General features: G+C 41.0%; 1 protein-coding gene across 1 annotated transcript in view; it reads right to left on the reverse strand.

Moving 5' to 3' along the window:
• Positions 1-11,557: 11,557 nt before the first annotated feature.
• PHKA2 (phosphorylase kinase, alpha 2 (liver)) overlaps positions 11,558-15,330 on the reverse strand; it is an 89,600-nt gene continuing 85,827 nt past the window's right edge. The window contains exons 33-34 of the mRNA XM_015417590.1: positions 12,852-13,052; positions 11,558-11,811 (exon numbers count right to left, since the gene is read on the reverse strand). Of these exons, the coding sequence (XP_015273076.1) occupies positions 11,638-11,811; positions 12,852-13,052 (375 nt within the window). The 3' untranslated portion in view covers positions 11,558-11,637. The remainder of the gene's footprint in view (positions 11,812-12,851; positions 13,053-15,330) is intronic.

The following is a 15,330-nucleotide window of genomic DNA, read 5'->3' on the forward strand; positions in this document are numbered from 1 at the left end:
GAGTCCTGTGTCTTGCTTCTTTGGAGCTGTGGTTACTGTGAAGCAACAGTCATATGGGACACCTGGATTAATGTAATTTAGGATGGTTCTGCTAAAAGAGTGTAAAAGGGCCATAGGTGCCTATGCATGACATATATAATGCATAGCATATTGATATGAATGCTAATAGTATTCATTTTTGTATTGGAATCATGCTTATTTATGCCGGTCTGTTTCATTCTAAAGTGACACTTTCATAAACTGGATAAAGATTTCAGTCCCAAAGGCTGGACCCCAGTCCAGACTTCCATGAATGCAGCAGTGCTCACGGAGCATTCCCCTTTCCCTTGCTGAATTTGAGAGGGAGGGGTCTGCTGTCCATGGCTTAGGGTAGTACTTGCTACAGGACTTGTAGCTCTTTAATGCAAGCTACCACAGTGTGAGGGCGGTACTCCTGTGGAGCCACTTTTCAGGCCTAGACAGACTAGGGTTAAGTCCAACTGAAGAAATGAGGAGAGGATTTATATCCAGCTGTGCCTCTGCATTATGGATTCTAGTACAATTTAGTTCAGATAGGCAGAACCCAGATGACATACGTACTAGTTTATTAAATAATATACTTTCTAAGAAAAATATGCTATTTATTTTTAAGTATTTTAAAATAAATTCAAGTAGAATTTCATATACTTTTTAAATTTGTTTTTTAATTTAATGTCTTAAAAATGGAATCAGTTTGGGCTTTGTTACATTTGACGGAGGACAGTTTTCTTCATCTTTTCAGACCTGGAAAAGATTTCAGCCCTAGTCATGGGATCCATGATACGTTTTCCTTATTCTGTTCTGCTGTTCTTCTGTTAGTGTGTTTTTCTTTTTTATTTTCAAAGAGAGCTTCATAATGATGTTATCAGTAACCTTAAGTTAGGTGATGACCTTTATGTGATAATATAGAACCTGCTTTGTAGCCCATGTTTAGTTAACGAAAAAAGAAATGCAGGGACACATTGCTTTCTGGGAACACACAGTTTCTGATCTTGAATGTGTATCTGCTCATCCTCATTTGGCTGTGGCTACCTAGTGGTAAAACAAATGCATTCTATATTTGATCAGGGATACTCTGTTTTATTGACATTTAGCACGTATATTACCTTTGTTGTTTAAAATTAGTTCTAGGCCTTTGTTTCAGTGAAGCTCTGCTTTTTACACACATTGACAAAGTTAAGAAATACACAATGGGTCCACAGTAGCACACACTAACTTGATTCAGGCATAATGGAAAACTATGGTTTGCTGCTACTTGAATGAGGTTAGGATAGCCTTGGGTTCTCTCTTCTCCTTTCATATGGTGAATAATTGGCTACTGCCAGATCTACAGCAAGCTGTAGTTTGCCTATATCCAGATGAGAAAACTGTAGTTTATGGTTCTCTGCAGACCAGGATTCTAGCCACAAACTATAATTTGCTGAGTCATGTTATAGCAAATCATGGTTTGCTATAAAATTGTCACTCCTTGGGCTAGTTCATCTAGCAAAAGACAGTTTACGTCTACACCAAACAACTGTGATTCTCAAACTGGGAGAACATGATGCTATGTGGCAAACTATTGCAAGCTACATAACAGATGGTAATGATAATTTGAATGATAATTTGAACTTCTTGTGTGGCTAGGTATAGTCAGATACTTTGCTTGCTCTGAACATGGATTATTTAGACCTACCAAGTTGGCTTCCCACACATGGCTTCTAGATCAACTTTGTTGTTGTTCAGTCGCACAGTCGAGTCCGACTCTTTGTGACTCCATGGACCACATCATGCCAGGCCCTCCTGTCTTCCGCCATCCTCTGGAGTTTGCTCAATTTCATATTTGTTGCATCAGCAACACTGTCTAACCATCTTATCCTTTGCCGTCCCCTTCTTCTGCTGCCTTCAATCTTACCCAGCATCAGGGTCTTCTCCAGTGAGTGCTCCATTCTCATTTGGTGGCCAAAGTATTTGAGCTTCAGCTTCAGTATCTGGCCTTCCAGGGAACAGTCAGGGTTGATTTCCTTTAGGATTGACTGATTTGATCTCCTTGCAGTCCAAGGGACTCTCAAGAGTCTTCTCCAGCACCATAGTTCAAAAGCATCTATTCTTTGGCACTCGACCTTCCTTATGGTCCAACTCTCATAGCCACACTGGGAATATCATCGCTTTGACTATGTGGACTTTTGTTGGCAGTGTAATGTCTCTACTTTTTATTATGCTGTCTAGGTTTGCCATCGCTTTCCTCCCAAGGAGCAGGGATCTCTTAATTTAATGGCTGCAGTCACTGTCTGCAGTGATCTTGGATCTCAGGAATGTGAATTTTATCATTGCTTCCAAGACTTCCTCCTTCTATTTACCAAGGAATGATGGGGCTAGATGCCATGATCTTAGTTTTTTTGATGTTGAGTTTCAAGCCAATTTTGCGCTCTCCTCTTTCACCCTCTGCAAGAGGCTCTTGAGGTCCTCTTCACTTTCTGGTATTGTCTGCATATCTGAGGCTGTTGATGTTTTTCCCGGCAATCTTAATTTCAGCTTGTGATTCATCCAGGCTGGCATTTCGCACAATGTAATCTGCATATAAATTAAATAAGCAAGGTGACAATATACATCCTTATCATATTTCTTTTTCTATTCTAAACCAATCAGTTGTTCCATATCTGGTTCTAACTGTTGCTTCTTGACCCTTATACAGGTTTCTCAGGAGACATGTGAGGTGGTGTGGTACTCCCATCACTTTAAGGACTTGCCATAGCTTGTTGTGACCCACACAATCAAAGGCTTTAGTGTAGACAATGAAGCAGAAGTGTTTTTCTGGTACTCCCTTGCTTTCTCCAGCGAATGTTGGCAATTTGATCTCTCATTCCTCTACCTCTTCAAAACCCAACTTGTACTTCTGGCAGTTCTCTGTCCATGTACTGCTGATGTCTAGTTTGTAGGATCTTGAGCATGACCTTGCTAGCATGTGAAATGAGTGCAATTGGGTGGTAGTTTGAACATTCCTTGGGATTGCCCTTCTTTGGGTTGGAATGTAAACTGACCTTTTCCAATCCTGTGGCCACTGTTGCGTTTTCCAGTTTGCTGGCAAATTGAGTGCAGCATTTTAACAGCATCATCTTTTAAGACTTTGAATAGCACAGATGGGATACCATCACCTCTGCTAGCTTTGTTTGGTGCAGTGGTTAAGTGCGCGGACTCTAATCTGGGAGAACCGGGTTTGATTCCCCACTCCTTCACTTGCAGCTGCTGGATGACCTTGGGCAAGCTATAGTTCTGAGGTGTTCTTGAAAAACAGCAGTTTCTAATAAGCTAACGTAAGAAGGTGAGATAGAATTCTGAGGAGGCAGAGAGCTCTCTCAGTCCCACCTACCTCACAGGGTGTCTGTTGTAGGGAGGAGAAGGGAAAGGAGTTTGTAAGCCGCTCTGAGACTCCAAGTGAAGGGTGAGGTATAAATCCAATCTCTTCTTCTTCTTCTTTGTTGTTAGTAATGCTTTCTAAGGCCCATTTGACTTTGCACTCCAGGATGTCTGGCTCGAGGTCAGCAATCACACCATCTTGGTTAGTAAGGAAAGTGAAAAGCAAAGGTGAAAAGGAAAGATTTACCCAATTTAATGCAGATTTCCAGAAAACCGCAAGGAGAGATAAGGAGGCCTTCCTGAATGAACAATGCAAAATAATAAAGGAAATCCTTCTTGTATGCTTGCCACCTCTTCCTAATCTCTTCTGCTTCCTACCATTTTTGTCCTTTATTATGGCCAGTTTTGCACGAAACATTCCCTTGATTTCTCGAGTTTTCTTGAAGAGATCTCTAGTCCTTCCCATTCTATTGTTTTCCTTTATTTTGCATTGTTCATTCAGGAAGGCCTCTTTATCTCTCCTTGTGGTTTTCTGGAAATCTGCATTCAGTTGGGTAAATCTTTCCTTTTCACCTTTCCTTTTCACTTTCCTTCTTTCCTTAGCTAATTGTAAAGCCTTAACAGACAGCCACTTCACTTTCTTGCATTTCTTCTTCTTTGGGATGGTGTTGATTGCTGCTTCCTGTACAGTGTCACAAACCTCCATCCATAGTTCACTCTGTCTATCAAGTCTAGTCCCTTAAACCTATTCTTCACCTATATATTATATATATTCATAAGGAATGTGATCTAGGTCAAACCTGAGTGGCCTAGTGTTTTTCCCAACTTTCTTCAGTTTAAGCCTGAATTTTGCAATGAGTAGCTCATGATCTGAGCCACAGTAAGCTTCAGGTCTTGTTATTACTGTCTGTATAGAGCTTCTCCATCTTTGACTGCAAGATCAGCTTACCCATATGTAACATCTCTCCTTGTTATACAATCATCTTAATGCAAAGGTTCTCGCTATTAAATAGTTCAGAAAAAATGCATGCACACAATTATTGCATTTTACTTCTTTTAGCATGACCTGAGGTTGATTAACAGACCACAATTATGCATGTGCAAATCCTCCAGCAGTCACTGAGATTAAAGCTGATTCATAAATGCATAGAATCCCTGACTACAGGTGAATGTGTGAACTATTTCCATTGAAAGATAAGCTAATGTAAGAAGGTGAGATAGAATTCTCTATGCTAACTTTACCCAACAATATTGAAATGCACGTAACGCATGATATTTGGGGATTTCTCCTCAATCAAGCATGTCCAGATCTTTAGTAACTTACACCAGAAACAAGTTTGTTGAAGAATATTACTACCGGCACCATTTGTCATCTTCTTTGCTGCTATAATTATATTGTTTATTTGTATGGTTAAAATGTCAAAATACGGCAGCATATATGGCTGTATGTGATACATAATTCAATTCAGCATACACATGCACCGCACGCCAGTTTTATGACAACAATTGGGTATTACTGCATAGATGTGCAAGGAAGGATATCTTTATATAGCATGCATTTTCTGCCCTTAGTATTGAGTTATATGTTGTTATGGCACTGCAGACATGCTAGAATAATTTTTCCTACCATGGAGTTATAAGGTATCCATCCTCAGGAATGCAACAAATAAGAGTTTATACCAAAGTTAGATTACCGAGGTCTAGGAAGACCAACTGTTTTTCCTCAGGGAAACCTTTCAGAATCTACAAATAACCCCAAAACACAAAACTCAACAGCAGTCAAGAGACAATAGAAGTGCTGATATTGTTCTGGCAGCAACACAACCTTCATGTAATATATTAATGGTTTCAAATGCTCCAATTTTACTCTGCAATGCTTGAGATTACTAAAACAGGAAAACCCTGGAAATGTTGATACTTATGAAAACACTTTGTTATAAACAGTAGGCTGAAGTTGCTAACATGTACAAAATGGTGTCTAAATTTAAGCCAAGATAAATCCTGCATAACCAAAAGTGGTGCTCTGGATCACATAAGCCTGAGAAGAAACAAGCTGACACCGGGGATGTTAAACAGGAGGCTGTCTGATACTGACTGGCTTCCAAGTTCTTCTCGGAGGGATTCATGGGCCACTGGCTATCACGCTATTGCAATTCTCTTCCTGGAGTTTTGTATTACAGTAGCAAGATATCTAATTAAATGTGTTTTCTATCATCACCTTAGCCACAGTCTTAAAATGGAGGCATACGAGCATGTTGTTTGCTTATAAATAAAGTGTGTACCTAAATTTTCTTATCAAGAAAGACATCTGAGAAGTCAATTTCCTTTTTTTTTTAGAATCCCTCACTTGGGGGGGAAAAGAGTCAGGGGATTAAGGAATCCATCCCATTGATTCTGCACCAATAAGAAGTTCATGGAATAGAGTCCCTTAATGTACAAGCCCACCTTCTCATGTGATACAGATTCCATAAATAATTTTTCTTCATTATAGCTCCACTCTGGGAAACAGCTTATACGGTTTGTAATGTGTGAATGCACAGCTAACTAGTAGTAAGTTGCAGTAAGTGAGATCAAATTACTCTGAATAAAATAGAAAATTTAAAAAGCAGAAACTCATGATAGCTGATAGACTCTTTTGCACTAAAGAACAGCCATCCCTTGATGCAGATGGGGAGCACGTGCGAATGGAAGATGTTTCCACACATGGATGCACACAGTGTGTTCTACGCATGGTTTGTACCTGCGATTGGGCTGTGCACATGTAGCCTGGGTCAGAAAACTAGCAATTGTTCTTATCTGTTCAAGAGGAAAAGAGAAAGAAAAGGGGGGGTAGGCAGTGCAAGCCCAGGCAGAATTACACCCATCTAACTCCACTGAACTCATTGGTCTGTAAATGGATCTTCCGCTAGTCATTCGGTGCCATCAGCTCCAATCTCTTGCCACAAGTGGACCAAAGCAGTCTTGGTGACATTCTTGTTGTAAATTCTTTAAATTTTAACAGATGAAGCCTCACTATTATGAACGTTGAATATCTTGATTTCAGGATATAATCGGAAGACACATAACACAGCTACCAGGTCTGGGCTAGGTCAGTGCTTGGATAGGATTTTCCCAGGGAATTTGATGGAAATTGCCTTGATTTCCATGAAGATAAAATGGTAGAATATAATCAATAATTATTCCCAATGCCCCCAAACAGGTTTAAGGTGAATATATTAAGGCTAATTATTTGAAAAGTAGAATGGTAATTGTCTCCCAGATGATAGTTTGTACTCTACAAAATCTATCAGAAAGCTTTTGGGGAAGAAATTTTTACATTTTCTCGCAAAGCTTTACAAAAAAAAATTATAATTGAACCACCTCACGAAGAGTACTCAATATAACCATGCTACGTCCACTGATACCTCCGCAACAAAACATATGAATCTGTATTAATTCTATCTAGCATCCCAACCCAATCTTTTGAGACAGAAGCCTTATGAACAAGGCAAATCTTAGTTCAACTATCACTTTCATTTGACCAGATCTGAGGTCTGTAGAAAATGTATTCACATACAGTCCCTTATACCCACAATGGCATCACAACATGGATATAGCTTGTATGGGACAAACTCCATACCACATGCAAGTACTGAACCGAACAGTTCTTTGACACCCCGCCCCCCTGCAGTTGTGTAATGTGGACCAGAATACTGGGCAGGTTTACTTTTTTCATTTCTACTAAAAACTCCAACAGAGAAAAATCAATGTAGATATCTACTTTTACTGCCTTAGATGGAGTAATCCAAAGCCTTGAAACTCTGCTTATTAACTAACCTTTTTTATAGACTAACCAAGTATTACAAAAGTACCTCTATCCTTTCCATTTCAAAGGAAAAGTAGATTCAGGCGGGGCAGCCGTATTGGTCAGAAGCAGCAGAACAAAGTTTGAGTCCAGTGGCACCTTTGAGACCAACAAAGTTTTATTCAGGGTATAAGCTTTCATGTGCATGGACACTTCTTCAGACACAGTTAAAAGTAGGCCTTGATTCTATTTATTTATTTATTTACTTCATTTATACTCCACCTTTCTACCCAATGGGGACCCAAAGCAACTGACAATGGTATCCTCTCCTCCACAGCCATGACTAAGAGCGTAAGACTGGCCCAAGGTCATGCAGCAAGCTTCCATGGCACAAAGGGGATTTGAACTTGGGGCTTCCACATTCTACCATAACAATCTACCCACTATACAACATTCTAGTGGCAGAGGGATGCCAGAAAGGCAAAGATTTCAGGAGCTGTCTGTAGACTTCTGTTTTAGGTAACAGCCTTCATAGCTGCAGTTGGTAAAAAAAAGAAAGAAAACAAAGTAAAATATAGCCTTATGCGTAATTAGGTTCTAATTCTCCACTAGTGCAGCATACACTCATAGGATGCTTCATTTTAATAATCTGTTTAGTGGCACAGCCAACTTTAGGATCTGTCTGAATCCTGGACATGATCATGAGAAAGATCAGTAATACATGATTTGATCAACCATACAGTTTCTGAGGAAAATGGGCCTGACAAGACAGACTGGAAAGAGTACCATATATTCTAGTCATTTTTAAGAGGTAAGACAAATACCCAAGAACAAATGGCATTGTAGATCTCATCTGATTAAAACACTTCTCAGAACAATGGGGAATAACGTATGAGAAACAAAATATAGGCCATTAAAAATTCCCCTTTGGGTTTCTCCTTTTGGATTAAAGCAATTTGCTAAAATTCAAGATGAAAGTGTAATAATAAATCTCAACATTTATGCAAAAATAAAAGTATTCAAACAGAATAATTGTATGAATTACACCCCCTCAACAGAGTTGTGTATTCAGGCACACTCAGAAAGCATTGGGGCAAGCTATGCTATTCTGGATTTTGACTTCCAAGCTCTTTGTGTACTTTCATCTCCGCCAGTCAACCCATTAGTAATACAGTCAGTTTGTAAGCTGAAGAATGTAATGTCACCTTGAAAAACATGCACGTCAACCAGAACAAGGTGCACAACCTTTCAAAAGAGTGCAACTCTACCAGTGGAATCTCTGTAACCATTGAGAGTTACAGCAGAATCCCCTTCTGCTGATACGTAGTATAATGCCTTTGCAGACACATGCTTGGGACAACAGCAGATTCTGATTATGGCACAGTAGACATGTCGTCACTGTAGTTGCATGACACAATGGAAATAGCAGTGGTGGTGTTTTCTGTGACAGATCAATGGTCTCTGAAGCTCAGACCTCTCTAACCTGCCCTCTGGCAAAACAGATGCATCAAGCACAGTACCAAGGAATCTCTGTATGAGATGGAGAATTTAATTTCTGGGGAAATGCGACAGAACCTCTTTGACAAAATTCTTTTAAAAATGTGTAAAAGTTCATGAGTTTTCAGTATACAGACTGAAAACTTCATTTCCCTCTTGAGAGTTTCTGCATCTCTAAAAAAAAAAAGCCCTGGAAATAACATTTTTTGGTTCTGGTCAGTAACAGTTTACATTATTTGCTTCATGAAATGCATTTCAGACAAAGGTTTATAAGCATCAACATCTCAATTTGAAATACACAGAATGGGCACAATCCAGTACAAAGTTATGCTCAAGTAAACAGATTTCAATGGCCTTGTAGCCTACAGCTGTATACATAATCCTCCTTGCGAAAATTTGAGACCTATAAAATTCACCCAAGAATGCTTCAGTGTGGCGGTACTTCTTCTGCAGCCCCCAAGGGGTACTGCAGGGGATTGAGAGTCCTCTGTGAGTAACAGGACAGTGGGCAAGTGGACTGAAACAGGCAAAACCACCACCACCTTGCCTTGTGCCACCAGAATGCATAGGCAAGGAAGTGCCGTGAAAGAAAGAACAAGAGAGATATTGGCAGGAAGGCAGAAAAGACATTAGTCTGAATCCCAGAACTGCTAACAACATCTCTTTCCACTGGGATGCTCAGCACAATGCCTTAATGTTCCATCAGTAACTATATTTAGTCAAGCAGTGCTTGAAAGAATCTTACAGAACTGAAATGTTAACATGTTCATACTTTAGCCAAGGGCACTGTTCTTAACATCACTTCTGATTAGGCACGGTGAACTGGCACATTCAACTGCTCTGATCTTGGCTCATTCAACACATTTACTAGTGTTTATAGTAAGTTTTAAAAAACTTAATAGCCCTATAAAGGTTAGCAATGTACTAGAACCAAAGAAGGGTTCTGGTCCCAATACCCTTTATACCAGTGGAGGCAAGCATTTATGAAAAGCTTATTACTTTGTAAATTTGCCTCCACCTTGTTCATTTTTATCTGCAGTGGCAGATTCATACAATCATTTATTTGCTAGAGCTACATACAACTTACAGAGACATAAGAACATAAGAGACGCCAATGTTGGATCAGGCCAAAGGCCCATCCAGTCCAACACTCTGTGTCACACAGTGGCCAGAAATACCAGGTGCCATCAGGAGGTCCACCAGTGGGGCCAGGACATTAGAAGCCCTCCCACTGTTGACCCCCCCCCCCAAGCACCAAGAAGACAGAGCATCATTTGCCCCAGAGCCCCTATCTATACCTTGTGGCTAATAGCCACTGATGGACTTCTGCTCCATATGTTTATCTAATTCCCTTTTGAAGCCGTCCATGCTTGTAGCCTCCACCACTTCCTGTGACAGTGAATTCCATGTGTTAATCACTCTTTGGGTGAAGAAGTCCTTCCTTTTATCCGTTCTAACCCGACTGCTCAGCAATTTCATTGAGTGCCCACGAGTTCTTATATTGTGAGAAAGGGAGAAAAGTACCTCTTTCTCTACCTGCTCTATCCCATGCATAATCTTATAAACCTCGATCATGTCACCCCTCAGTCGTCTTTTCTCCAAGCTAAAGACAAGTCAGATCAGGCAAGAAGGGGTGAAGCAAGAGTTACCATCCCACTACACTGTTTGTTCACCTGAGGCGTTAGCTTTCCACATGCCACTCAAACATGCAATTCCCCCATCTGCATTCTGAAGTTATGAAAGAACTATATCATATGTTTTTGCCTTAATGTTTGAACTAGCTCACAAGCATATATATATAAGAAAGAAAGGCTTTAATCAGCTTCAGCTTTTTAAATCAGAAAGTTTTTAATCTACTTCAGCTTGTTAAATCCTTTCATGCACAGGTGTGAAACTCAACTTGGACTAATTCACACATTGCACAATCTTTTCACAGAAGGCATTTCAATCTAGGCATTAGCATAAAATCAGCTTGTAGACCATGTTATAAGCAGGTTTTTCGCCTTGTATATATACACTCTGGAAAGTGTCCATTGCACATACTGTGCACATGCAAATTTTAAAAACCAACATGCAATATCACCAGATATATATCCTGCTTTTGAGCTGAAGCTCTCAAAACGATGATGTTCTGCACATGGCTGTGATGCTAATTCCTGCACAAGAGTGTCGTCCATGTAGGGATTTTGAAATGTGTGACTCCTGGATTTTACTTCTTAAGAGGAAATTTAAAAACTCTTATTTTCCAGCTTGTTTCACAGTTGGAAGTAGTTTTCTCATTGAAAGATGCCCAATTAAAACTCAGTGTAGATATTCTATTTGCTTTTACTGGTGTTCCTTCTCTGCATTGGTGAGGGGGAAAAGATAGTTTGATCATTACAGAAATTCTTGCTGTCATATGAAACTAATAATGCAAAGCTTAAATTAAAACAGTGATGTGAACTGGAAACATAAGCAAGGTTTGTTTTTATTTTTTTTAACTAGAGAGACATCTTCTTATTGAGCACTGAAGAATCCCCAAAGACACACTTCTGTTTTCTTGTCCTGATACACAATATTTAATTTCATGTCTCTAAGCTGAAGCATATCTAGAATGTTAAATATATACTTAACCAAGGTATTGTCCATATAATGACAATAATCATCGTCTATAAGCCAGTGTCCTCTCTAAAAGTCAAATAATGCACAGTGTGGAGACAAAATGGCAATGATGTAGGGTATTTAAGGAGGCAAGTTCTAGAACCAGAAGTAGGGTTGCCAGCTCTGGGTTGGGAAATTCCTGGAGATTCGGGGGGTGGAGCCTGGGGAGAGGGGACCTCAGGAGGGTATAATGCCATAGAGTCCACCCTCCAAAGTAATCATTTTCTCCAGTGGAAATGATCGTGGTCATCTGGAGATCAACTGTAATAGAGGGGGATCTCCAGGTGTCACCTGGAGGGTGGCACCCTAACCAGAAGAACGTTAATTTTATTTTTAAAATTAATGTTTGTATTTTAGACAGTTTACTGCATTAGGCATCCTGTGCTTGGTAGAAACTCTTGTAGGTAGCTTGCTACTGCTTTTGTCAGATAAGTCATTGTCCCATAAGCACCGCTGGGGGCACTGTCATACAAAAAGTAGCAGATCCCCGTGGCTTGGTCTTGTTCCAGGAAACTATCAGTTGCTCCAAGGGATTTCTGGATGGAAGAGAAAAAAAGGTAGTCCAAAAATGCTGTAGTGCAATCTAACCTTATAAAAATTAGGTATACCAAACAATCTAACTGCATAGCCTCATAAAATCTAACTTTAATCCAACAAACAAGGGTTCAGTGTGTGTTCCCTGAGCCCTGTTAGAAGACTGGCAAGTTCCCCCACCCCACTCTACAATGTATTGGTATAATTGCCAAGTATCTGAACGGGCTGCACAAGTGCACAAATCTAGATAAGCCCCCAGGTCCCTAGTGCGGATGCTAGGACCTGACAACACTGGTAGTGTGGCACCATGGGTCTCACCCAGGGACTCTTGCAACCAATGCGTCACTCTAGGTGCCACTGAATTGGCTTGCCAAAGGTTGGATCTACTGGTGCCACAAACCTGTTGTCCACTGTTGCATGGCACTTCCATGGCAGTGGCTCACAAGAAGTACCTCAGACATTGTTTGCCTGACATCTGCCAAATCCATTTAGCATTCCATCAAGTGACCCAGTGAACAACTGCACTGTACATTCTTGCAACCTCTGCCTGATCTTTGGTTTGAGTTATTCATTATCTTCTTACCTGCCTGTCTACATGGCCCACCAGCCCATGCTTAAGACACAGTTTTGACACAATGCCAGTCATTTGGCTTTATGCCATTTATCACACCTCCAGCAAGCAACTCCACTTGGAATGGGTGCATAGTTTGTCCCACTGGGCCATGATCCTGCAATCACTTGACACCCTCCTACCTGCCAGCCGTGACAGAGATGCAGAACAGCACTTGCCAGATCTTATTGTATGGAATTGGATATGATTGCGGGGGGGGGGGGGAGCTAGCTGGTTTTATCATTTCCCAGACACTTTACAACATCTAATCAATCACTGCAGGTGAGTCCATAGAAACAGGATGTGGAACCATCCATATTAATGAAATTCAACTGCAGGGTTGGTTTAAACCCCTTTACTTTCAATGGGACAGAGCCCAGAGATATTCTCAAGGGGTCAGCTTAGATAACAGAAATGAATGTGCATACATACCTGTTCCTGAAGAAAAAGTTCATTTGCTACGTGCACTATCCGATCCACATGAATTATACCCCCAATGCTGTTCACCTCTATTTCAGATAACACAGTAAGTACAAGGATGGCTTCTACTAGCAGTTGCCTGTATTCAGGCTGGGGTACGTGGTTCAGCACTGATTCAACATGGACAGCAAACTTGATCTCACAAGCAGTCATCTGTAAGAATACAGTGGAGTTGGTGCCAAAAAGGGGCGGGGGGACAAGCATGAGAATATTCCAAACAATCCTTGCATATGTCACATTGCACATGATGAAGGTAATTACACTTCTTATCATTAAAGTTAAACACTGCATAGTCTCATTCAAATGAATGGCAGGGATGTGGAAGGACAAGTTCAAATAGAGGGAAGACTTCCAGTGGTCACCAGTTCCCTTAGACTTACATATTCTGATACATTGTCCAAGGATTTCAGGCAGGAGATATTCCAGCACCCCCTGTGGCCCACACACACCCACTGCATTCTGTCCTCTACTCTGAACACAAGGATGCCTCTGCATGTGGTTGTTGCTAGATGTTAGACTAAATGGGTGGGTGGAGATGTCCCCACATGTCCAGCCCCGGTCTCGAGAGAAGATGATGATTGTTTTACCATGATATGTTGCTACATGGCCATAGTAACTTCAGGAAAGCGTTTTTATTGTAATTTTGTTACACTTCTGTTTATACTACACAACACACTCTCGCTTGCTCCTCTTTCTGCACCATCACACTTCTTTTGGGGGTCTGCCTTTCATAATACTATATTCCTTCTTTTCCATTATGCAGTTTCTTCTCTGTGTACTCTACCAGTGGTCTGTACCACATATACTGACTACAGCTAAGTTCTCATATCTCCTCACCCAAAAATCTCCTTGGGCCCCCAATCTCTCAACTACCCCTACAAGTCTTTTGTACCCAAGTTCCCCTTTTCCTGTTTGAATTACCACAGACCTCTCAACTCCCCCCTCCTCTCTTAACCCTTCCTTCTTATCTCTCTCCACTACATAATAAACATTTTCACCCCATAGCACGTGCTCTCTTCTCTCTCTTGTACACCACAGATCTGCACAACTACATCTTAGTTAGTCCTCTTTTCTGTCTGACCACTGACTGGCATGTCTACCACACCATCTCAAAGTGACAGTGCTCTTTTCTCTCCACAAGCCACAGTGCTCTCCCTATTCCCTCCATCTATAGCATTCATTCTCAGTCACCCCTGTCTGATTCCTTATTGCATTTCCATTTTTCAGTTGCTTTCCTCATTTTTCACCTTGAAAGTCTCCTTGTACCCAATGTTGTCCTATTCTTTCATTTTCTATCACATACATACACTGGTCACAGACCATAACAATCTCTCTTCCCCCCCCCCCCATATAATCTTAAGGACGGGTGTATCCCAGCTGTTATCTCTGCTGCTCCTGGGGTTGCCAGGTCCCCCCTAGCCACAGGAGGACGATGAAGGGTAGGGTTGCCAGATCCAGGTTGGGAAACTCCTTGAGATGGAGCCTGAGGAGGACATAGAACTCAGCAGGGTACAATGCCATAGAATCCAATCTCCAAAACATCAATTTTCTCCGGGAGAACTGAACTCTGGGTCTGGAGAACGGCTATAATTCCGAGGGATTCCCAGGCATCTCTAGTTGCCCCCAGATCCAATCCATATCTCACTTCTTCACTCTAGGATAGTGAAGGGTGGGGTATAAATACAATCTTTCTTCTTCTTTTTCCTTCTTCCAGTGTATTTTTTGCCTTTCCCCCCCCTGCCTCTCCTTTTCTATTCATCCCCATGGAACCTGGTGGCAGTAGCACCCAAGGTTTTCACTCTCCCAGAACTCACAAAATGAGAGCGTCTCAGCGGCCATACACCATGGCGGGTTGGCTGTCAGCAACAAAATAATAATAATGATTAAAAAACTGGTACAAATACACTACATGATTCAGAATCCAAGGAAAAGATTCTGGAGAAAATAAGCTCCAGTCCACAAAAACATATGCCAGAACAAAGTTAGGTTAGTCTTTATGGTACCTAATGGCCATCTCTCTGGAATGCAGACACAGTGGTGTCTAAATTCTCCTATCACAACCTTTGCCCTTTATTTCCTTTATTTGCTTTGAGCAGGTTTTAGGCTACCTCACATTCCACCAGCAATTTAGAAATCACTGAAGCCATAAATCCTTCCTTGCTACAAAGGTAACGTGAGAAACCCAGACCCACATCAACATTAACCTTTCCAGAAACTGGGGCACAGCTAGCATAGTTACAGTTTGCTATGTGGTATCCCATCTAATCCAGGGGTTCTCATGTTACTCTGGTAGCAATGGAAGGAAGTGCACTGCACCACTACTGCAGAGTAATGTTCAGTGGGGACATAACATGTTCCCAATAAGGAAGAGGGAAAGGGGCATAAACAATGGGCTGCTAAAAAAGTCAGGGAAGGGGCTGCAAGTTGCACT

This window comes from Gekko japonicus, unplaced genomic scaffold (assembly GCF_001447785.1).
Source record: "Gekko japonicus isolate JY-2015 unplaced genomic scaffold, Gekko_japonicus_V1.1 scaffold18, whole genome shotgun sequence".
Classification (NCBI taxonomy): domain Eukaryota; kingdom Metazoa; phylum Chordata; class Lepidosauria; order Squamata; family Gekkonidae; genus Gekko; species Gekko japonicus.